Here is a 24,885-nt window from a genome sequence, read left to right on the forward strand (position 1 = left end):
CAGATGGAACAATCTAACCATAATTGGAAGCTTAGACTTAGCCTTTAACATTGCGCAATAGTTGTTAATATCCCTAAGCTTCAATTTGGCCTTTTAGACTATGCTATTGTCATCCCAATAAAATGGGCATACCTTTCCACTTTTTACCTTTAGATACTACAAGTACGATGATTCTTTGCTAATAAAACGAACTAGTGTATCAAATTAACTGGTGTAAAAACAAATCAAAATCTATCTGTTTCAACAAATGTCAAATAAATGAGCAGCCCACAAGAAAACTAAGAAAACAAGAGATAATATGCCATCCTCTTGAAAAAGTTGGACCACACACTGCAAATCGAACAGATCAACATGCACAAAGGAGACATTTATTAGATTTCTAGAAGCATTTACAAAAACGCACTGCACCTTTGAAATCTAATGATAACATATTTAGTTAGGCTTAACAATAGTTTGGGCTTGCTTATTTGCCTCTAAAGTATAGAGGGTTAGCTTAATCTTTATCTATGTTTCTTTTTTGAAACCATCAAGAATAACACAAACAGGCCATATAGTCAATATAGTCTACTACTGCTACTACTTTTACTACTATTATAATAATGATACTACCAATAACAATAATTGTACAATTATTATTATTATTATTAATAATAATAATAGTAATTGTGATATTTCCATCAATAACTCCAGTTACAATTCACAAGTATCTCAAGTATTTCCGAGTATCAGTTCCAGCACAGTTCATTCTCGATTAATTGTGAAATGCTTTCTGGAGAATCCATTTTCTTCTCGATCCTTTAACCTTATAGGCTACTACTCTAGTCTTTTCACGGAAAGATAGGCCTCCCTTGCCTGTACTTAGAATCAGCCAAAAGCTGTAAAAAAAAAAAAAAAAAGGGCGTTACAGAGTTCTTCCCTTATCTGCGATTTGGCATTATATGGAGGTGGTGTCCGAGAACATTTGTTGTTATAGGTTAAAAGAAATCTACGTAGGCGAGCCTTCGGTAACCTTTGACTGGTTAGATGTAACGCCACTCCAAAGAGTCATGCGCAAATCGCATGTGGCGCACAGGGAGAGAGGAGGAGTAAACAGCAGTGAGTCACGTAGCTAGTTAGCCTTCAAAAGGTGAGTACAACATATGCTGTTCCTTATGGCCATTGAATTCATTTTCTGTTGCCTATTTCTTTTGTAAAAGTGTTTATAAGTTAGACGTGTAAAATGTTAGAAATCAGATCGTTCGTACGCGGAAGTAGGTTTTCAGAGCATATCAGTTGGCCTTGTGGCCTATGGTGTCTGCGCGGGAAAGCATTCGTATTAAAATGAGACTTGGGCTTGATTTAATGCATTGTAAACTATATTATGTCACGTCTACATTTCCATGCGTACAGATCGAAAGCAACTCGTTCACTGATTACGAAGTTCGATCATGTCCAAAGAGCAACTATGTAGCTATCGCTAGTTAGCCTGCTAGCGTTAGCTAAGTGCCGATGCGGCCCTACTGTGGTTGGACGGCTAAGGTGCACATGCCTACTGATGCAACCATATGGCTAAATGAGTTTTGTTGCCGCACGTTTCATTTTCGCTAGCTAAGTTGGCTAGTGAGCTAACATTAGCTAATCAACCCAAGTGAATACACCAAGGCGACATGGTGTGGCTAGGCTAACTGCTTCCCGAATCCTTTAGAGTCACTAAAATTGCGGAACATTTTGTATCCGTACGTTGTGAACAAGATATACAAGTTTCTAAAATAAATGATATTTATCACAAATAGTAACGATACTCCTCGAAGAAACGACGACGACAGCTCGTTATAAATGATGCTACCTAGTTAGCGTTGTGCCATGTGTCCAATGTCGTGATTTTTGGGCCCACCATGTTGGCTAGCTTGCACGTTGCTTCAAGTGATTTATGTCGCAAATTGTGACTGATAGCTTGTTGCATTTTCTTACTCTTTGTTCCCACTGCAACGAGAACAATATTGGTTCAATTTTGTTCGTGAAAAAGGCGACTATTACGAAAGAAATTGCTGCTGCGAGCTTAGCTCTTCAACTGCCGTATGCCCACGGCTATTGGCTAGCTAAAGTTAGCCGACAATTTAGATTCCCTTGTTCTGACATTATATAGTTAGCTAACTAATGAAACTGGTATAGTTAAGTTAGCATGGAAGTAGGTCAGCTAGTTTTCTCTCCATTCACATCCAGTTTGACCATTACTAATTATTACAGAACATTTTATTAGTATATAAATATATATAAGTATATTAATTAGTCTAAAAGGTCGGCTCCTAAGCACTTACTTTAAATCTTCATTTCATTAGCCAGCTATGTCATGCCAAGAGGATGGATTGCCTTCAATAGGTAAGGCAGACAGTAGCTAGCAGATTCTGGAAGTGTGCTGCATTTGGACTGCTTTTGTCCAGCTGTCTTGCCAACTTAACTGTGATCATGTTGCAGTAGTAGTATTAGCTTAGCTTTGATAGAAATCCAATGACTGCGCTTAAATGTTTGTTACCAATAGACTTTTTTGTTTGGTTGTGCCTTTTTTTCCTCAATTTAACATGTAACTTGCCTCTTCACAGAACATGGAAATGAGTAACAGTGAGTGCTTCGGCTGCGGCCGCTCTGGGCACTGGGCTAAGAATTGCCCCAATGCTGGAGCACGTAGTGGAGGTGGTGGTGGAGGTGGTGGTCGTGGCAGGGGCAGAGGAAGAGGAAAGGGTATGAGAATACATTTTTTTTTTAAATATATATAAACCTGACAAATATTGTGACATGCCATAAGTGTTTATATCATTTAATGTTCGGTAATTCATTTTCTGTTTCTTCGTCTAGATCTTTTCTGCTACAGATGTGGAGAACAGGGACACATTGCCAGGGACTGTGAACAGACCGAGGACGGTGAGTGTTTTTACTTGTCAAGTATATTTTTGTGAAAAGGGAGAGGTGGAATTAGTAGTAGTTTAGAGTGATGTACTACAAGAATAAGAGTTAAGTTGCCAGTAACAGTATGCAAGACTCTCAGTCTTAAAAGTGTAATACTCAACATGTTCTCTGTGTTTGTTCCCCACTTTTAGCGTGTTACAACTGCCACAGGAGTGGTCATATTTCCCGGGACTGCAAGGAGCCCAGGAAGGAGAGGGAGCAGTGCTGCTACAACTGTGGCAAGGCTGGCCATGTGGCCCGGGACTGCGACCATGCCAACGAGCAGAAGTGCTACTCTTGTGGAGGCTTCGGTCACATCCAGAAGCTCTGTGACAAAGTGAAGTGTTACAGGTAACCGCTAAAGCCTTTTTAACAGTTTTGCCTCAGGCTCTTGTGTGTCTTGTCTTGTGGAGCTGTGTGAAAGGTTGCCTAAAGGTGCAGTCTGCAATAGTATTTAAAAGCACTTCATTCATTTCTGCTATTGCTCCCCATGGTCCTCTAGCTGTCAATTATTTTTTTTTAGTTCACACACTGAAAACCATGAACATGTCCTGAAAACTTTTGAGCTGAAATCTTTCACCAGAATCGTGCACTGCATCGTAAACGTGTCCAAAGACTGATGTTGCGTAACCAGATGTTTGAAGAAGAGTTTGTGTGTGTGTGATTTGTTTGCAGGTGTGGTGAGATAGGCCACGTTGCTGTTCAGTGCAGCAAAGCCAGTGAGGTGAACTGCTACAACTGTGGCAAGACTGGCCACCTGGCGAAAGAGTGCCCCATCGAAGCCACCGCATAAACGGTTACCTCTGATGCCCCTCCTTTTTTTCTGATTGATGGTTGGTTGTATTATTTTTCTCTGAATCCTCTTCATTGGCCAAAGGTTGGCAATCAGAGGCTAGTCCCAGGCCAGTGAGCTTCTTGACATGTACAAAAGAAGCAAGGGGTGGAAAAAAAAAAATCTTTCTGCATTCAATACAAAAAAAAAATGTTTGTTTAGTTTGGTAGAGGTGTTCTGTATAATGCTTTGTTAAAGATCCCCCTTCAATGTCACTGGTGAACAGAGATCAACGTCACGGGACAAAAGTGCTATGTTGGTCGTCTGAGCTCAAAGACGACGCGTGCCTCAGCAAGATGAACTGGAAGTTAGGAAGCCAGTACTTCCAAGTGTGTTTTTTTTTTTTTTTCCTTTAGTGGGGAAATGAGTTGGCTTATGAGTTTTTTTGTTTTTTTTTCAATCCATCTTAATCTGGGCCCACCAAGCAGTATGCATTGAAACGGGCATTAACAGAAGCATAACATATTGATAATGATAACATTTTTGGAATATTAAGATCGTGAGTTCTTTTATAAAGGTCATCTTGTTTGCAAGTTCAGCAAACCTTTTGGTTGTTAAACGCTCAAGGTTGAACTTTCTAAAAAAGCCAATTTAGGAAACGTCTGCCTTGGGGGGGAGAGGAAAAAAAACATCAAGAATTACAGAATGACTTGTGAAATTAGCAGTTATTTGCATAAGGAGAATGTTTTCACAGAAATCAAAAATATTATTTTTGTACAATATCACTAAGACTACTGTAAAAATATCATTTGCTTGTACTCAGTTTTTAAGTCAGAAGGAAAATGCAATTGAAGTCCTAGAAACATAAAATGTAATTTTAAACTATCAATAAACCTGGAGGAGGTTGGAAGGTAAACAACACATTGGTTTGTTTGTTTGTTTGTTTGTTTGTTTTGTCTCATTTCCTGTCTGAGTGTTCTTTCCCTTTTGCATTGCCTTACGGGAGCAATAAGGAGTTCTGTTCCAAAACTACTAAGTTAACTACCTTAAAGGCGTGCAAAAACCACCAACAGCCCAGCTGACACTGATCGTAGATTTCTTGTTTCAAATGCACTTTTCCTTTTGCATTGCCTTACGGGAGCAATAAGGAGTTCTGTTCCAAAACTAGCAAGCTAACTACCTTTAAAGGCATGCAAAAACCTTGCAAACACCACCAACAGCCCAGCTGACACTGATCGTAGCTTTCCGACACACTAACTGGTGTCTTTTGTTAGAAACAGCTGTCATGCTGTGAAAGCATTTCTTCCATTTTTGCAGGGTATATTCCAGCCCGGAACAGAGAACTACTAAGACATATCCTGGTTGGCTAGTGGGAAAGATGCAAGTGTTTCTGTCCTTCACATGACCATATGCTATCAAAATGTATGTAAGGATGGTTCCAAAACTAGTTGCTTATAAAACCGTACCTCCAAAAGTGTGAAATTGTTACGTAGTGTTACTTTAAAGGTTTACAGCACAAGATCTCCCAATAACCGTAGCAGTAGTCATCCCTTCATTCCAAACTGCTCCATGCAGATGCGCTGTTATGGGTGCCTTTGGCAGCCTTGCGAGAGGCCAGTTCAGTAATCTGAAAAATGTGGCATCTGTCTCTAGAATGAGAGGGGGGACCCTGTCTTAGGAAGACGGTCAGCTCTGCTGGCATGTGCAGAGTAAATATAGACAGCCCATTAAAAGCTCCTGTTTTACCCGCAGCCCTTCTAGTTGTCAGATTTGGTGTCGGTGAGACCTTATTTGGTGCCCGTTGCCTTCCATTGATTTCAGATGATGAGAAAATTGCTTTTTAAGACGTTACTTGCAGAACAAGGGCCAGCCATTACCAATCATCTGTTACCCAATGTATGAACCACAATGAAACAAACTTAATCAAAAAATCCATGGAAGTATTTCAAGTTTAAAAAAAATAAATCAATGAAGCCCCCAATAATATACACATCTCTGGCTGGTCTCATGTCTGAAACCATATATAAACAAAAGGATATATAAGGTGGCTCCTTGAAGGATGTTGGCAATTCTGTGCAGTGAATTTTATTACAATATTTAGCTTACTTTCCGTAGAGAACAGGAATTATGGCTTGCTCAGAATCCAGAATAACTATGTCCTTTGGCGTCATATGCGACAAGGGAGAATGAGATGAATAATAGATGCCTTTGATATTAAACAAAAGCGATATATTGTCTCAGAACCGCGCCATTGCAGTATAAAGAAGTGAGAGTTATGGAAGAAACGCGTGCTCGGTGCGACCAACAATTGAAGATTGAAAGATTGACAAGATTGAAAGAGCCAGCTGATCGCTTCGAAACCTGTCGCGGTTGCGATGAACTGCCCACATGTTGTGACAGATGCTACGGCGGCAGCTGCTACCGCGCTTGAATCACTCTCGGACCAGATTTCATGTCTTCACAATCAAGGTGGTTCAGCTTACACTCAAGAGCCCCTGCACCAAATGCAATGTCACAACGTAAGCAACTCAAACGCAACCCGAGGCAGTAGTGTACGGATCAATACCGTTCATTTCTGTCGAAGGAATTTAGGTGATGTTGTACACTGTTCATTTATTTTAGCTTTTCATGTGCTGTTGTTGGCTCATATCTTAATTCACGATTGAGGTTCGTTCTCTTCTGTCAAAATGACCAAAAGGTGGCACGTTGTATATTTTTAAATTCCTCGCACGTCTCCCCCATAGATATGTGATACTATGACCTGTGCCTCTTGAAGGCACACTGATTTACAGAAATATAGAAAACCCAAAGAGACACATAGAAATCAAATAGAACACACTATGGGTCACTTTAAATATGCTCATGCTACAGAGTTATTGGCACCCTTGCTAAAGATGATTGAAAAGGCGTTATTTATTAATGTTGATATTAAATTACAAATATTTATTTGATCGAAGTTAAGTCTGTGAATAAAGCAACCATTAAATAAAAATACGATTTTACTTAAGGAATGTAAATGAAGTATTATCTCCACTCATATTCAACTTAAGTGTTTAGGAAATGTAAAGCTGTCGTTAATGTTTTCTGGTTTCACTGGGGCATGAAAATGAGACACATGGCCCAAATCCCTTTCTCATTAATCACCATGGGGAGGATTCAAGAGCATTTCATTGCAATAAGGCAAAAGTGTGTTGACTTGCACAAGCCAGGGAATGGACACAAGAAAATAGCTGCTCATCTTAAAATGACCATAAGACCAACTAGAGCTATTTTTAGTATACGTTTAAAAAATATACATCTAAATGATCATGAACCAGTATGAGATTGCATGGCTTTTAGCAACTACAGTGAGGATGATGGTCAGAGAGGTAGAACAACATCTCCAAAGACCACAGTGTCAAAAAAGAGTTTGATGGAAGCATTTTGGGGTCAACCTGTCTCCAAATCTACAATAAAATGTCACCTCCATGTCAACAAACTGTTTGGCCAGCAAACTGTAGGTATGCCAGACAGAAGCCTTTCCTATCTTTTTGTCACGAGGAAAACCACTTGGAGTGTGGCAGAGGCCACTGGCACTTTACATTTACATTTAGTCATTTAGCAGACGCTTTTGTCCAAAGCGACGTACAAGGGAGAGAACAATCAAGCTAAGAGCAATAAAACCTGGTGTAACAATAAATACTGCTTATTTTTTTCAAAAAAAATTGAAAACGACAGACAGAAAAAGAAGCTGACTCTAGCTGGTACCATGGTCAGACTACACAAAGATGAGCTCTTGCGAATAAAAAATGACTCCAAACACTTAATGTGGATTTGGCGTAGAAAAATAAAGATGGCTGCAGAGGAAATCAGCTAAAACCAAGCTTTAAATATGGTGGAGGGAGGGTCTGTGATGCTGTGGGGCTGTTTCTCCCCCAAAAGGCCCTGGCAGTGTTTTGATCGCATACGTGACAGTATGGATTCCAGGAAGTACCAGGTGATTTCAAATCAGAATCTGGCTGCCCATGCCAGGAAGCTGGAACTTGGTCGTTGTTTACCTTTTTAGTCAATAATTCACATGAGTCACATGTCTTTCGGAATAAAATCTATTTTATGATCACATGTGAGTTTTTTCTTGTGGCAATTGGCTCATTTAGAATTAAGGTATTTTCTTTATTCGAGTTCAACTTAACTTAAACCTAAATTTTCATCAGCCTTTTTCATTCATCAAATAACCAGTCAATAATCCTGGAGGGCACTGTGTGTGTACTACAACACCTCCAGAACCAAATATAAACGCAACAGAGAACGACATCGAGATTTCCTTGCAGTTCAGTTCATATCATGAAAAACTGTATGTATACAGTCATGCATTAGGAAGTTAACCATGGATTTCACATGACTATGGCTACAGATATGTGTTTGTGCACGGCAGTGGAGAGAAATTAGCTTTTTGCAAGCATGGAAAAGGTACTGTATTGGTGTGTTTTTTTCAGTTCAACTTGTTGCGTTTTGCTCAGTGTAGTAGAACAGCTGTGAGTGTGTAGTCAGCAGTCGATTGGAGTAGTTGTCAAGCTGTACATGTCGACACTCCAAACTGTGCAAATACATGTCTTTATCTATTGTTTATTTTCTTTTTCATGGTTATTTTCTCAGTACATCCCATTGCACATTTAACTTCAGATGAAAGAATAATGAAATGAGATATACCACATACCAGTTGTATGTATACAATAATCTGTTTTGTTTGATCATTACCCAGTTCTATTGCATGTTCATGATACTTTTAGACACCCTTTGTTAGTTTGAAATAATGTCCTATAGAATCTGAGGACAGGAAGTAACACTTCCAAAACCAAACCCAACCCATAGCTCATGGCAATCTAAGCATTATTCAAAAAGTGCTTTGGGATCTGAGTACAAAAACCATGGTATCAATGAACTAAAATCACATTGAGCCCAGAGTCTAAAAGTAAACAAACTAGGTCCATGATATCATAATACCAGCAGACTAGAAGTGTCTTGTTTTCATGTATAAAAGGTTCATTCATACTTCTTTGATCTTTATGTTGTGTTTCTTTTGTAAAACATCAGTTATTTGCGGCAGCATTTCCATGTTGAGCAAAGGCTGCTCCAGCTCGTCCATCATATCGGCAGCTCTCTGTACCGTCCTCCTGTGTTTTGGTTTGCGGGACTTAAGCGATTCCGCCTCAAAACCAGCGTGTCTCTCATAAATCCGAAGTATGTACGTTGAGTCCTTTGCCAGCCTAAGGCTCCAGAACAGTAAGGCAATCAGAGTACACAGCATGAATCCCAGAATGGCATTATAAACGACACCAGGACAACTGTGGTCTGGACTACAGGAAGAGAGGTCGGAGTTATCCAGTTCATGTATGGCTTTGTTCGCAAGGGCATCTGGACTGGCACAGGTTGGCATCACTGGAATCAGAGCCCTGTTTTTAAGCAGCCAGCCACGCAGGTACTGGACCCCGCAGTCACAGCGAAAAGGGTTCCCTGACAGGGTCACCATCCTCAGGTTCTGCAGTGTGTCGAAGTACCCGTCGGGAATGCGTGTCATGAGGTTATTCTGAAGGTGGAGTTCCTCTGTTTCCACGGGAACAAGAGGAACCTCTGTGAGTTTCTGGGAGCTGCAGTTCACCCTGAGCAGTGAGGCCCGGAGGGTAGAACACTGGCAGGGGCTAGGGACGGCTCCAGGGCTGGACAGCTCCAGGAGACCAAGGAGTACTATCCCCACGCCAAAGAGCATCCTGTGTGGATTTACATTTACATTTAGTCATTTAGCAGGTGCTTTTATCCAAAGCGACTTACAAGGATGAATATATACATTTTACATCTACACTGGTGGCACACTGCACATCAGGAGCAATTAGGGGGTTCAGTGTCTTGCTCAAGGATGCTTCGACAGTGAGGAATCAAACTAGCAACCTTCTGACTACTAAACGACTTCTCTACCTCCTCCACGACTAATCTACGTATGAAGGGGTGAAGCGTATGAACATCATTGAAAGATAGTTTGAGGAACCTTGTAGCAAATGGAAGCAATTCTGTTCCGCTTTCCTTTGTTTTCTTATTTTATGACGACATCTGTTTTCCCCTTTGCTATTCTGATGTATTTGTCAATCCAACCTTTGCCAACATTTTAAGCATCATGTGGTACAAAGCTGCTGTATACATTTTATATATAAATAGTACTATGTAAAACGTATTGTACCTGCAGGTGACTGCAACACATAACTTGAAAACAAAATGATGATTACAGCAATACTTATTGTTAACAAATACGTCACAATCCATATTTGTGTAACCTCTCATGTACTCTCTATGACGGTATTCAGATACTGGTAATCATTACACAACTCTGAACACAACTGTGGGTATTCAAAATGGCAGCAGATTTTAACTCTTCAGCAAGTACCATCACACCAGTGTGTTTAGAATATTGTGGAATTAACATTCTAAAGATGATTTGGGTTCATGAACTATATGGAACTACATGGAACTTTAGAATCTTACATTGTTGACAAATTATTTTAATAGAATGTTCCAGACTGCTGAAGGGCTAGAACTTGGACTCTGGACCCATCTGGACCTTATCAGGGCTGGATCCATCCAAGTGCTTTCTGACATTATGTGTTTAACACAAAGACAGAAAGCAGCAGAGAAAGGATAGGTCACAGCCTGAGTGAAAACTGCATGTTGATCCTGGCCTAGCAGTATGTTAATCCAGATCAAAAAAGACTCGGGTGTGCAACGACGCCCTACCTTTTGGTTGGAAATCAATGCAGAGGTCCTCCTGTCGACCACTCATGCTTATTAGCTACTTCAAACAATAGTTCCTAAGCGATGAAAACTGCTCACAAGTACAATTTAACAGAGGCGATGACTCCACGCTAGCACCGTGCTTGTTGTTAGAGCTTCTCTTCTCAAATCGCCCCACGCCCATCAGTGGTGCCAATAGGAGAGGGACAGCTCACTGTGGGGTCACATGGTTTAGGGGAGACCTCTCTGTTGGAGAGAGATAAGGGTATCATCTGCTACAGGCCCTCATCAAAGCTCTCTGCCATGGGGGAAACCTCCGTATTGGCATGTGTGTGTGAGTGTATGCCCAGTCACAACCCACTTGTGTTTGAGACGTCCTTTGGTGTTCAGGTTACCAGAGTTTGAATAATATTTAGAAGTTCCTTACATATGTCTCTCCAGTATGTGGTCACATAGGGTTTTATGGGTGGATGGATGTAGAAACATTGTTCCTCATCACCATATCCTTCAAGTACATCTACATATATGCCATATTGGCAGCCGAACTCTACCCACTCACTTTGTGTTTTTTCTTCCCCTCCTAGTCTAGACCATCGTTGCTGTGGGATACTGCTATAGTCTCTCCACACGATCTACCCTAACCCTCGGCCCACACGTACCGATCCCCACCATACTGCCATACATTCTCTACCACATACTCTATACTAGCATTTTCCTGCAATGTATGTAAATGCCGCTATCGACATGATTTTACGTTACTGCTGCACTACTACCCTCCCCCCCCCCCCTTTTCTATCTCTACCCAGCCTTAGTGTGCGCGTAAACGACGCCTTATATGCTGCGGTTCTGCTTAAGGTTCCTGATTAGCAGGCTTTTCTTGCCCGTCGCCATTGTGCTTGCTCTTAGGGAGGTTGAGGCCCTGGGCTCTGCTAAGTGCCTTGAGACAACTTCATTGTTTTTGGTGCTATATAAATACAATTGAATTGAATCAAGATTCTCAGAGTGGCTCTGGACAGTGTAGAATAAGAGACATACTGTAACTTCAAGGACAATCATTTTGGAATTAAATAAATCAAAGTGCTTTGAGTTCTGCCAAATGTTTATTGCCGATGCACTATACAGTACCCCAGTGAACACGTCTGACAGGCAAAGCATGGCACTTTAAACGCGTTAGGGCTCGTAGCTAGATCATAAACCTTCCCACACCTGTTCCATTACTACATCCAACTACCAAACAATCGCATATACAGTATGTGTGTATTCTTGAAGCAAAACTGAGACAGATATTTATTTAAGTCATATATTTGTTTATTTTTGCGTTTTCAACACCGTCACAGTTGAAGTTTTACATAGATGAGATTTAATTCCTTTGACCATTCACAAACAGAATGCATATAACAATGACAGCACTCTTTTCCTCCTCTCTTCCTGCGTGGTGAAGGTGTGGGGTTTTTCGAGAGATAACAGTAGCAGCTTGTGGATGAACATGAGAGAGAGAGAGAGAGGCAGTGATCCCTAGAAACAGTCCCGTTTTCCCGAGATGGCGTACTGCATTATCGTCCAACACGGACGGAAGCAGAGACAGGTTTTCAGGATTTTTGTTTCTCCCTCTTCAGAGAAGTCAGGAATACACACTTGATATGACTGTGTACATAACGTAATGCTTGTTGATATATTTATATATATTTACTGTATGTCTATATACATTCTATTTACAAGCAGACTCTTCCCACTTGGTCCCCTGTTTCCATACTGCTGTGCCGACCTGCATTCCCCCCGAATCCATATAAGATATGTCTAGTCCTGCTTCTCTGTTTAATTATTTACACGACGAGGCCCCTCAACTCGCACCCTTAAGTGGGCTCCAGCCAAGTCCCTTTATTACACTATGGATATGTAGCTATGCCAACTGCATGCCTATCTTCAATTACACCATTTCAAAATGGAACCGCAAATCACAACTTGGAGAGTAAAAAAAAAACAAAAAACAAAAGGTAAAGGAAATTAAAGTCTTTTATAGGCAGAGTTTTAGTCTGCTCACAGTGAGTCAAGAACAGGATGCATTGGTTACATGCAGTGCTTCGCTGGGGCGAGGTGGCCATTGGCATTAGTAGGAACAAAAAACACCTCAAAGTGGACTTTCATGATTTTTCCATCTGCGTTTTTCACAAAACCACCAAATATGACCATAGAAAATAATTCAGAATTTATTTTTAAAAAAGACATTCAATTGATAATTCCCCAAGGAGAGAGAAAAAAAATCCATACCTTCAACCACTTCCTGTTACAGTGATAATTAGTTGTAATGGACATGAGATTCACGTTTTGTGAAGACAAGATTAACTGATTTTGCAAGCTTTGTGGAGGAACCGACAAATCCTGACAGAACTTGGAACTGTTGTATTACATTTGTATAACACCTAGCCCTGTGATATTATTGATGATATCTTTCTTTTTATTTTGAATAATCATTTAATTGAATTGCTTCCACATCCATTGCCCGAACTCTGTCGTTCACATAAAGAAAATAAGTATTCTGTGTGCTTTTACTGAACTCTTATTTGAACTGTACTGTGTGCAAATGGAGACGCTGCTTCACCTGAAGGATGCGACCACTCATCTGAGTGTCCTGTAGGCCATCTCATGATACATCCTACATGGTTTCAACACTATGAGGAAAAGTGCCAGACTTCTTTTCTTTTTTTTTAAGGTGATTGCACTTAGTTGCTATGGTAACACTGATTTATTTTAGCAAAAATAAATAAAAACACCAACAATGGCTGGCCTCACATCAATAACAAACGACATGCACGTATCACTTATTTGACATTCTGCTGAATTCCAGAAGAGAAAGTCTCTCACAAAATGAGGACTTGTGTGTTAAGCCACAGAGAAAACTATGAAACAAACACATAATGAAAAACAAATCAACTAAATAAAATGGAGGAACACTTTCAAAGATAGCTTGTTAAGAGAGTCCCAACAGGAAATCAATATAAACATATTGCACATGAGCTGATAAAAATTGATATCATAATTCATAGAAAAGAACCAAAAAACTATTTTCAGTCACTGGCCCAGTGAGAATTCTGTGCATGGTAGGGAATAGAAAAAAAAAGAAATATTTATATTTACTATTAAATATTTACCCAAAAAATATTTAATACTAAGTATAAAACATTTGTCTCTTATTGTTGATAACTAAAATACAAAACAAGCAGAGAAAAAAAAATATATAAATCACAAATGCAGGTACTGCAAAGGGATCGCCCGGGCCCATAGTAGAACTATCTGCGCAGCATAGCATAGCATAGCAATCATACAACGCCTTCCAGAACCCAGGCCAAGTATTGCAGAAGAACACAGAGATTCACAGAACTCCATTTCCTGTATTCTGTGATACACTACCCTGAATGTTTTCCCTCTTTCTTAAGCAGCCCTACCATCTGAACGATCCTGTAGTATTTCATTCCACTTAAGCAAACCCTACCATCTGAACGATCCTGTAGTATTTCATGCCACTTAAGCAGCCCTACCAACTGAACGATCCTGTAGTACGTCATGCCACTTAAGGTGCCCTACCATCTGAACGATCCTGTAGTATTTCATGCCACTTAAGCAGCCCTACCAACTGAACGATCCTGTAGTACGTCATGCCACTTAAGGTGCCCTACCATCTGAACGATCCTGTAGTATTTCATTCCACTTAAGCAAACCCTACCATCTGAACGATCCTGTAGTATTTCATGCCACTTAAGCAGCCCTACCAACTGAACGATCCTGTAGTACGTCATGCCACTTAAGCAGCCCTACCAACTGAACGATCCTGTAGTACGTCATGCCACTTAAGGTGCCCTACCATCTGAACGATCCTGTAGTATTTCATGCCACTTAAGCAGCCCTACCAACTGAACGATCCTGTAGTACGTCATGCCACTTAAGGTGCCCTACCATCTGAACGATCCTGTAGTATTTCATTCCACTGCGGTGCATGTTAGCGCCATGGCAGCCAGACGTATTGCCAGTCTAATGAAACATCTATTCTGCCTGGTTAGGCTTATTTGCTTATGATCTTCAACAGACAAAAATGGCTTCAGCTGCATCCTAAACGCCCACTTTCGCTTCGAGAGAGACTCAACTCTTGCTGCTGCTTCTAACTTGAGGCTCACATATGTGTCCAATTACACCCGTGACCATAGATCTGACATTACTCTGAGAAGACTTAGCCTTTTTACAGTTTTATAGAACAATTATAACAATGGTTGCAACTGCAAGTATACTACAAAATACTTTACGCACACTATACTGTACACAAAGCAATCTTGACTAAATAGATAATGCATTAATAGTTGGCACATTTATTTATGATTGCTAAGAGACAACATGTAAAGCTGTCATCCACAGTAAATACAGTACTAGAACAACTACTTTTGTGACTGACTACACTGATGTTCATTATTTTATTTTTTTTAGGTCTAGTCACTGTGAAATGATAACATCGCTTTCTCTTGCAATACATTAAATTCCTACAGTGAGTAACATACAAAAAGCACTTTAAAAAAAAAGAAACGAAAGAAGCTGCTTCCAGAAACAGGTGAGAGTTAGAAGCGCCTGACAACCACGACAGCCATGTTTGTACATGCCTTTCCCACCCGTCCCCCGATGGACTGAAGGGATGATTAATGACAATTGGTGGAATGGTGATGTTTAAAAGCAATGCTGCTTGGGGAGTAGATACTGTATTTGCTTTGGCAGAGGAAGGGGCTGGGTAGTACGTCCTGCAGAGAGAGTAGGGAGAAAAAAAAACAGATAAAATAAAAAATAAACAACAACATAAAAGAACCAGCAGAGGGAACGTCCTTTTGGAGAAGTGAGGCCAGTCAGGTAGGAGTCGGAGTAGTAGCCGGAGTCTTTCTTTGTTGTTTGTTTTTGCTTTTTAGGGAAACCTGCAGATATGCAGCCGGTGAGAGCTCCCCCTGCTGCATGGGAGGAGCCACTGCACCACAACTGCAGCTCACAGCGGCCTGGTCGCTCACTCACTGTCTGTCGGTCTGTCTGTCTGTCCATCTGACGTCTGATGCCCGACACCCGACACTCGGTGTCTTCCTTCAGCTCCAGCACCAGGCTGTCACACCACTGTGCTGATGCCGCTGTGTTTGGGTTTGGACTTACCGGGCCCCGGGCCCCCAGACGCCCCCTGCTGGCCATGATGTTGATGGTGGTGGTGGTGGTGGTGAGACGATGGCAGGGGTGGTGCATGCTGGGAATGCGAGGATTGCGAGGAGCGTGACGTGTGCTGCCCATGGCCCGAATGGCCGTGCGAGTGCGAGTGTGAGTGCTCGTGCGAGCCGTAGCCCGGGTACTGCGAGGGGGTGTGTGAGGAGTGAGTTGAGTGCTGGTGGAAGTGCGAGGGTGGGGGGGCCTGCTGCTGCTGCTGCCTGCTGCTGCTGCTTTGCGAAGAGGGGGGGTGGTAGTGGTGGTGGTGGTTGTAGGGCGGGGGGTGGTTCTGGGCGCCCCCCTGGGTGTAATGTGGGTGGTGTTGGTGCGCGCCCCCGTGGGGCTCCCCCTGCCCCGCCGTGTGGTGCAGGCTGACCGGGTGGGGCGTGTGGGAGATCAGGGTCGGGTGGGTCGACGGAGGAGGAGGGCCTCCGGGGTGGCCCTGTGATGAAGAAGAGGAGGAGGACTTCCCCCGACGGCTGCCGAAGATGGAGCCCAGGAGGGAGGAGGAGTTGGGGACCGCCGGGGGGTGATGGTGGCCGCGGGAGGAGCACTCGTGGGTGGTGACCCTCCGGCGGATGTGGGGGCTGCTAATGGTGGACCCCTGCGGGAGAGGAAGAAGAGGGACGAGGATAAACCTGTCAGTGCCGTCTGCCAGCTAGGAGACCTCCAGAGACAGCTGACCTCAGCCTGACTGACTGACTGGACCTCACTGCCTCTGGGGTGCGAAGGTCAACAGTCACAGTGTGGAAAGGGGTCAAAGGTCGCAAAGCATGCAGAAAAAGAACATAATCAACCATTCAACTGATCAATGCACTGGGAATCAACTCATGTGACCGCCGATGGAGTAGTCAATGGAAGAAAGAATATCCACTGTACAAGAAATGGCAAAGGAATATGAAGAAATCTGCCTGCAATTACATTAAAGATGTTTGTCAATATGTAAGATTTACAAAAGGAATATGAAGAAATCTGCCTATATTTACATTAAAAATGTTTGTCAATATGTAAGATTTACAAAGGAATATGAAGAAATTTGCCTGTATTTACATTAAAGATGTTTGTCAATATGTAAGATTTACAAAAGGAATATGAAGAAATCTGCTTGTATTTTCTATGTTCCAGTACCTGTGTGGAATGTGTAGGTGTACAGGTAGAAGCCATGGTGACACATACAGCCCTGCCTTCTCCAGACCGTTACAGAAGGGAGTATGGAGTATGTGTTGAAACAGCCTCAGGTCCTTCTTTTTCATGTATGCAGGTGATTTCTGCAGGTGTGTTTTCAATTTGACATGTTTTACAATATATGCCATCTTCAAGGTTCTACTTCTAAAGCTGAGGTGTGAGATGATCTTACACAATGGAAGATTGCTTTCATTTATTTAAGGACTGTCAGAAAATAAAACATGAAGGCTGACAGAGGGGTGTGTGTGTGTGTGTGTGTGTGTGTGTGAGTGTGTGTGTGTGTGTGTGTGTGTGTCGTCGCTGAGAAGCTCTCAGTGAATTCATCTCAGGTGAGGGAAACCTTCACATGCATCTCGTTAGAGAGCTTCGAGCAGAGAGCTGTCATGCAGGCTGGAAGGAGGGGGCAAGACTCACACGTTCAGCTCAGCATTCAACCTGGCAGGAGTCTGTTATGGTTAAGAGTTTGGTATGCACACTTTTGAACCCTATGTGTTTCATCACTCCGGTACACGCCTTCTGTTCTCATGTGCACAGACGTCTAGGGTGGATTTGAATTTCTTTGGCTTTATTTCGGTCAGAACACTGGGTTGAGGTCGGAACCAAGGGACAAATGGGGGGTGACGGCTTTTTTTTGTGTGAAATGAAGTGAAGAACTCACAGATTGTCCACCTGACAAAAAACGGATGGAATATGGAAGTATGAATGAAACCTATGAATGAAAAACCTCATGAAATCCATGTCAAAGTCCGAAGAAGGAAGACCTTACTAAGCGCACCCAGAGACCACTGCCCCTCCCTGTCTACCGCGACGGATGAACAGACGGGCAGGGTTCAGCTGTAGGGCTTCTCAGTGGGAAACCGTGTAGCAACACTGGGGCAAAATAACACTATCTTGTTTTTGTCTTTGTGTGTACATAACCATAGGGAACTCAAACAAAGGAAGGAGGAGGAGGAGGAGGAGGAGGAGGAAGAGCAGGTGGATTAAACGATCACAGAACACATGAGTGAGTGTACCACAGTGAGTGAGCGGGGGTGAGCACCAGACGGCTGAGACACATCATGGCTCTGCGTCTGTGTGTGTGTGTGTGTGTGTGTGTGTGTGTGTGTGTGTGTGTGTATGTGTGTGTGAGAATGTGTGTGAGTATGTGTGAGTGTGTGTGTGTACGTGTGTGTGTGTGTGTGTGTGTGTGTGTGTGTGTGTGTGTGCGCATGTGTGTGTGTGTGTGTGTGTGTATGCGTATGTGTGTGTGAGAATGTGTGTGTGTATGCGTATGTGTGTGTGAGAATGTGTGTGTGTGTGTGTGTGTGTGTGTATGCGTATGTGTGTGTGAGAATGTGTGTGAGTATGTGTGTGTGTGTGTGTGTGTGTGTGTGTGAGAGGGAGGGGGTTAGTAGTAGTCATGCGCATGTAAACAAGGACAGGTGAGCGGGCTTCATGACGTTAGTGAGGACCCTCACTCTGCAGGCAAGCCCAGCATCAGAGGCAAGCAGCCCAGCCCAGCATGCATGCAACCGAGGCAGGCAGGTTAAGGCATCGAGAACGCGCCGTTCAAAACCAAACCAAAACAAACAGATCTAAATAAATATAAAAACAAATGAAATCGTAAAAAAGGATGAACTGGTCGACTATGAAGCAGGGAAGAGTGCAAGAACGAACAAAAGGAAATAAAATAATAATAATAATAATAATAATAATAATAATTAAAATTCTGTTTCTTTGTTGTTGTTTTTTGAAAAACAGTGCACATCATCACAGAGAGGGTTGCTAAGACATCCACTGCTTCCTACTTACTTCCATATTGCTGTCTAGTGATCCTGCACTGCTTCGGCGCCCCCGCTTGCCTGCCCGGGACATGCAATACCAATAGATTAGAGATGGACAGCACACCTCACAGCCACACACAGGTGTCTACATCCCTCGCCACTAGGGGGTGCTAAAGGGGCACCATGAGCACACAGCAAACTAGTCTGGAGCTGGACATTGGTACTGGGGCGGGCATAAATGTGGTGATAGTGTTCAGGGGTGTATGGGGGGGTGGGGAGTGGGGGTAATCTGGCAGGCATTATTTGTAGGGGAGGCTGCGACTCTTTCTGTGTGAGAAATAATATCATAAAGAGCTAAAAAACATGACTTTGTACAGCCAAATTGTTTCAAAAGTGCAAGTCATAATTTAAAATGATTCTGGTAGACTGATCCATAATGTTGAGGCTGTTATATGCTGGTTTTGTCTTCCCACTCTCAATTTAGCCTTTTAATGCTTCACTTCCTCTAGCTGGGTCTGGTTTCTATGCACAAAAGGAACCAGAACTTGAGCCAAAATATTGAATAAACTTTTGCCTTTGAAATGGAAATGTTGAACAAAAAAGAAGAAAAGCCCTCAAAATATTTCTATGAGATAACAGAAAGGCTTCGTTAAGTACACAATGGGAATGCTGTCAAGAAAATGCTGACTGGCCAAAAAAACATTATGGGGGAAGTAATCTTAAACAGAGACATGGTTTTAGCTCTGCGTGCAATATATGGAGTTCTGCTAGTTACACTGAGCTGGCTGTACTTAGTCAGTCCACTTCCAATCATTATGGAATGTGTGTGAGTGGTGTATGTGCTGTAGGACAGGGCTTTGAACTTTGAACCCTGAGACAGCAAAAGAACGGATTAAGACGGATACACTTCAAGCCAATGGGAAGCTTTCAACACAGAGTGTACCACACCGAGCAGCCAATGAGGAAACACTGACTACCAATCATGCCACGTCCTGGTTCGAGTGAGCACAACGTCAGCGGACGACCTAAAAAAAAATGAAAACTACCAGAGGGGAAGGCTGGTGGAGGGGGAAACAATGATCACAACACTTTGTTTGAAAAACAAAACTGAAACAAAAAGAAAAGCCCAAACTAATACAATTAGTCGCTTATTATATGAAGTTACATCAACTGGACAGTGAAAGCACAGAAAGTAAACTCTTTAAATGGTGTCTGGCTGAACTGATCTGGACCCCTAAATGGATTTCATTCCATTATCTCGAATGGGCCAAGTGATGGCGCCGCTGAATGGTGATCTGAGGTGGAGGCACTTGAAGAGAGTCGCTGTCATTGCCTGCGCTTGTGGTTATTGGTTAATGTTACTGATAACAGTTGATTGACATGTATGTTTAACCAATAGGAAGCCGTATGTTGATAGGCTTGGGACCAATAGGATGAGGGGGTGAACGTGGGGTGCGGGGGGTCAGATACGGGGTGAGCATCTGATTAAACGTGTCAACCTTAGTACACAGTCTGTCTCACGCGCATTATTAACTTGACAGTGCTTATGGTCAAAACCCACCAATCTGGATCAGCAGGAGGAATAAGAAGAGTCAAGAGAGCAAGGGAGATACTTCACTTATATGCTAATTTACCTATGACAAACTTACTATGCTCTTAATGCATACATGTTTTTTTTTTGTGGTCAAGGTGGTGTTATTTTGTGGTGATTTTAACAAATTCTTTTAAAGAGTTAGGCTTCCCATTAGACACAAAAAATGTAGTGTTTAGCTAGTATTTATTTTCCTATCTTAATACGAAGTCAATCAGATTGCTAACTACTAGCTAACAGACCAATACACATCAACCCACGTCAGCTTATGGCTGTGTGGAGATGACCTTTTGACCTTTGACCTTTTCTTCAAGTGACTTCAGTCAGATCCCAATTAAGCTCAGTTGGTGGTTGAGTGGAGGCATTAGATGAGGTCGATGGCTTCAATGATTTGCTACTGAACTGAAACATGATTCCGAACCCTAAGGATTGAACAGAAATATGACAGATTGTGTGGAGGAGGAGGAGGAGGAGGAGGAGAGGGGGGTATGATGAATGAGAGTGAAACACAAATATCACAGGTATACAGCACGCAGGAAACAAGAGAGCAGGTGACTCAGGATCAAGTCCGGCCCGTGCAGGTCCAATGGATCCGCCAGATATGTGCCAGATCCGGGCCAGATCAGGGCCACAGCTGATCCTGAGTCAGCTGTTGTTTGGGAAGTTCATGGCAAGATTTATAACATTGTAGAGAGAGAGATGGCACATATTAATCATTAATATACGCATCTGGCACGATATGACGTTTTTGCACTGTCGTTAATTGTGTGTAACAAGTCTGGCCCCTCTGATTGACCTTGCATCGTTCTTAATAAGGCACTTTTCTAGATTAGTGTACTTGTGTATGACGTACCTAACTAGATTAGTGTACTAGTGTATGACGTACCTAACTAGATCAGTGTACTAGTGCATGACGTACCTAAATAGATTAGTGTACTAGTGTATGACGTACCTAACTAGATTAGTGTACTAGTGCATGACGTACCTAAATAGATTAGTGTACTAGTGTATGACGTACCTAACTAGATCAGTGTACTAGTGTATGACGTACCTAAATAGATAAGTGTACTGGTGTACGACATACCTAACTAGATTAGTGTACTGGTGTATGACAAACTGTACCTAACTATCCTATCATCATTCTTAATTAGGCACTTTTCTAGATTAGGGTACTAGTGTATGACGTACCTAACTATCCTTACGTCGTTCTTAATTTGGCACTTTTCTAGATTAGTGTACTGGTGTATGACGTACCTAACTAGATTAGTGTACTAGCACCAGTATAGTGGCTTGGACTCTTTACAACTTACAAACTACACATCGACTCCAAACATTTCTCTACTGCTGTTTTTCCTTAGGACCTAAAATGTGTCCATTTTTACGAACTTAAGAAGAATCCTAGGTGAAGCCCAACATACATCAGGCCTAATCGAGAAATGTACTTTATTAAAGCACAAAATAGCTGGCTCTAACGTTGCGAAGAGGCCAAGCATCACTGCTCAATCCATATTTCAGCTTCTTTGTACATCCTCATAGAAATAGTAAGAATGGTGAGGAGGGCTCCATTGCGCTGTGTCATCCACAGTGACCTCTGACCTTACCTGCTTCAGAGAGGTCGCGCAGGGAGCTACTGAGCGCGCTCCTCTTGAGCCCCTCGCCCATGGCGTAGGTGTCGTCCAGGCTGGCGCGGCTCATGCCACCGTTACCTGCCTCCTTCTTCAGGCCTGACATGCTCTGGGACATGCTGGGACGCACCACACCCTTCTGCTTCTCCAGCTCCGCTGCACCGCCGCCGCCATCACACACACACACACACACACACACACACACACACACACACACACACGGAAACATACACACACACACACACACACACACACGGAAACATACACACACACACACACACAGAAACATACACACACATAACACACACACACACACACACACATGGAAACATATACACACACACACACGGAAACACACACACACAAATGTAAACATACACACACGGAAACACACACACACAAACGTAAACACACACACACACAAATAAGCATGTAAACATGTGAGCATGTGACATAAACATGTGAACATACGAATGGACAAGCATGCACAAACATGTGAAAACACACACACAAACACAAAATGAAAACACACACAAAAAATACAGACACACACACACACACAAACATACACACAGACAAACACACACACAAACACACACACACAGACACACGCATACATACATGTGCAAACACATCCACACAGAAATACAAAAACAAACTCAGAAATAACTCAGTACTAAACACAAACTCTAATTTATGCGTTTCCTCCAAAGCGACCCGTTCAAAAGACCTTTACCGTGAATGCTTGAATACACAATCTATAAAAAACTTCAATTCTCTACAGAACGCCTTCAGAACTGCATAAGTCAACCAAATGTCGCCCATCGCTCTCCTCCAACTGTTCTCCCCGACTCCAACTGTCGTCTGATCTGACGACATCATCTCAAGCAGATGGTCTGCCATGTTCGCTTTGTTCTGAACTCCTTCACCTCTGGGCTTCACAGACGGGCCCGTAAACATGGAGAACCGTGCCCTGGTTCTTGTTTGCAAAGTTTACACAGGCAAAGCTAAATGGCTGGGAGGGTGTGTGTGAGTGTGTGTGTGTGTGTATGTGTGTGTGTGTATGTGTGTGTGCCTTTCCCCAAGCACCAAGTGCTTACATTCTATCCTGTACTTCTCCATCTCCTGGACCTCAGCGATGGACTCACGCAGGTCGTCTGTGAACTTCTTGCGGTCCTGAGGGTTGGGAGCGTTGAAGTTGATGAGGACCTTGAGGTCCGCACCCGGGATGGCCGACGTGAGACGGACTCCATTTGGGTAATCTGCCGTTATACAAACACAATATCGGGCCTTTCAAACAGTGTCAAAGGGAACCTAAGTTGTTTTGCAGCAGCAGAATGAGGACACACATGTATAAAGCAGATGTTAGTTACCTCCGCCAAGGAGGTTATGTTTTCACCCCTGTATGTTTGTTTGTTTGTTTGTTTGTTTGTCTGTTTGTTTGTTTGTTTGTCAGCAGGATTACGCAGAAACGCATGGACCGATTTCCATCAAACTTTGTGGGGAGATTGGGTAATATAATGGCAATAATTGATTAGGTTTCAGATGTCAAGGTCAAAGGTCAAGGTCACAAGGCGGAGGTTTGCATTATCTGAATGCTCCCATTCTTGTTGGTATATGGGTCACATCTAATTGAACTGGAAACTCCAGCAGTGTAAAATGAATTGCATGTCAGGCTTAAATAAATAAATCTAATAAATAAATAAATGTGTGGCTTGCTGGAGAGATGCATGGTTCCTCTAAGGCACTTACGCTGGTTGTCAAACATAAGGACTTGCATCCCATACAGAGAGAAGGACTGTCTGAAGCTGTAAGTTACAGAGTTCTTTTTCTTCTGGAAGATCTTCGTCACCTGAAGTGGACCCAGTAAAACACACATTACTGTCAGAGAAGCATTCAAACACAGGTTCAAATATCAATAGGTTTAGGTCCTACAAGGTGTAAGACAGGAAGTCAACGGAAAGCAGACGTAAGCATGGGAAAAAGTAACTGAACACACAGTTGCTAATGTGTTATGAATACCTATGAGTAAGTGTGCAGAAGAGACATGGGGAGAGGACAGGAGAGGAGAGTAGGGGAGGGGAGAGAAGGGGAGAGAAGGGGAGAGGGAGAGGAAAGGAGAGGAGAGGGGGAGAGAGGAGAGGTGAAGAGAGGAGAGAAGGGGAGGTGAGAGAAGGGGAGGGGGAGAGGAAAGGAGAGGAGAGGTGAAGAGAGGAGAGGATAGAAGGGGAGGGGGAGAGGAAAGGAGAGGAGAAAAGGGGAGGAGAAGATAGAGAGGAGAGGTTAGGAGAGGAGAGGAGGAGAAGGGGAGATAGGAGAGGTGAGCAGAGGAGGGGAGGGGAGGGGAGGGGAGAGGTAAGGAGGGTAGAGGAGAGGAGAGGAGAGGAGGGGAGGGGAGAGAAGTGAGGAGCGCATATGAGAGAAGAGAAAGGTAAAGGAGAAGGTAGGGGAGGAGAAGAGAAGAGATGAGAGTAGAGGAGAGGAGGAGAAGAGATGAGAGTAGAGGAGAGGAAGTGGGTTCTCACCACAAGGAGGTCGTTGAACAGGAAGATCTCCCGCTGATGCAGGCCTAGTTTCTGTGGCTTGTTGGGGTCTGGCACTTCAAACAGCCTGCAGTAACACACCAGTCTGCGGTGGGGCAGGGACAGCACCTAGAGCATGCAGCACCCAACACAGTGTTACTCACCAGACACTTCATGAATCCGCAATGAATCCTGCCTGTGCTATGCTACCACTTGCTAAATGCAGTGAATCCTGCCTGTGCTATGCTACCACTTGCTAAATGCAGTGAATCCTGCCTCTGCTATGCTACCACTTGCTAAATGCAATGAATCCTGCCTGTGCTATGCTACCACTTGCTAAATGCAGTGAATCCTGCCTCTGCTATGCTACCACTTGCTAAATGCAATGAATCCTGCCTGTGCTATGCTACCACTTGCTTCATGCAGTGAATCCATTATGCGCTATGCTACCACTTGCTAAATGCAATGAATCCTGCCTGTGTTATGCTACCACTTGCTTAATGCAGTGAATCCATTATGCGCTATGCTA

The 24,885-nt window shown here is 42.8% G+C and overlaps 3 protein-coding genes across 4 annotated transcripts in view; 1 reads left to right on the forward strand and 2 right to left on the reverse strand.

Moving 5' to 3' along the window:
• Positions 1-1,041: 1,041 nt before the first annotated feature.
• Positions 1,042-4,615, forward strand: cnbpa (CCHC-type zinc finger, nucleic acid binding protein a). The gene is made up of 5 exons (XM_080832450.1): positions 1,042-1,126; positions 2,580-2,718; positions 2,833-2,898; positions 3,075-3,273; positions 3,598-4,615. Exons 2-5 carry the CDS (start codon positions 2,583-2,585, stop codon positions 3,713-3,715), a joined length of 519 nt encoding a protein of 172 aa, XP_080688576.1. The 5' UTR covers positions 1,042-1,126; positions 2,580-2,582; the 3' UTR covers positions 3,716-4,615.
• Positions 4,616-8,720: 4,105 nt separating this feature from the next.
• Positions 8,721-10,592, reverse strand: gp9 (glycoprotein IX platelet; the record flags this gene model as incomplete). The annotated part of the gene is made up of 2 exons (XM_080832449.1): positions 10,457-10,592; positions 8,721-9,441 (listed from the first exon to the last, which is right to left on the reverse strand). Exon 2 carries the CDS (start codon positions 9,438-9,440, stop codon positions 8,721-8,723), a length of 720 nt encoding a protein of 239 aa, XP_080688575.1. The 5' UTR covers position 9,441; positions 10,457-10,592.
• A 4,758-nt stretch (positions 10,593-15,350) lies between these two features.
• Positions 15,351-24,885, reverse strand: part of iqsec1a (IQ motif and Sec7 domain ArfGEF 1a) — a 40,020-nt gene continuing 30,485 nt past the window's right edge. Inside the window, exons 9-14 of one of the 2 annotated variants that reach the window (XM_080832401.1) lie at positions 24,360-24,485; positions 23,587-23,686; positions 22,935-23,096; positions 21,811-21,990; positions 18,647-18,696; positions 15,351-16,274 (exon numbers count right to left, since the gene is read on the reverse strand). In XM_080832401.1, coding sequence (XP_080688527.1) covers positions 15,582-16,274; positions 18,647-18,696; positions 21,811-21,990; positions 22,935-23,096; positions 23,587-23,686; positions 24,360-24,485 — 1,311 coding nt within the window. In that variant the 3' untranslated portion in view covers positions 15,351-15,581. The remainder of the gene's footprint in view (positions 16,275-18,646; positions 18,697-21,810; positions 21,991-22,934; positions 23,097-23,586; positions 23,687-24,359; positions 24,486-24,885) is intronic. The other variant, XM_080832402.1, reaches the window with a different exon arrangement.

The sequence above is a fragment of the Sprattus sprattus genome (assembly GCF_963457725.1).
Source record: "Sprattus sprattus genome assembly, chromosome: 2".
Taxonomy (NCBI): Eukaryota; Metazoa; Chordata; class Actinopteri; order Clupeiformes; family Clupeidae; genus Sprattus; species Sprattus sprattus.

What these genes read in the sequence shown, in the direction of transcription:
- cnbpa (XM_080832450.1), top strand. Translation starts at nt 2,583, where the DNA reads ATGGAAATGAGTAACAGTGAGTGCTTCGGCTGCGGCCGCTCTGGGCAC. An exon ending in GGGCAGAGGAAGAGGAAAGG is followed by an intron (nt 2,719 to 2,832) that starts GTATGAGAATAC and finishes TTCTTCGTCTAG; the next exon opens with ATCTTTTCTGCTACAGATGT. An exon ending in CTGTGAACAGACCGAGGACG is followed by an intron (nt 2,899 to 3,074) that starts GTGAGTGTTTTT and finishes CCCCACTTTTAG; the next exon opens with CGTGTTACAACTGCCACAGG.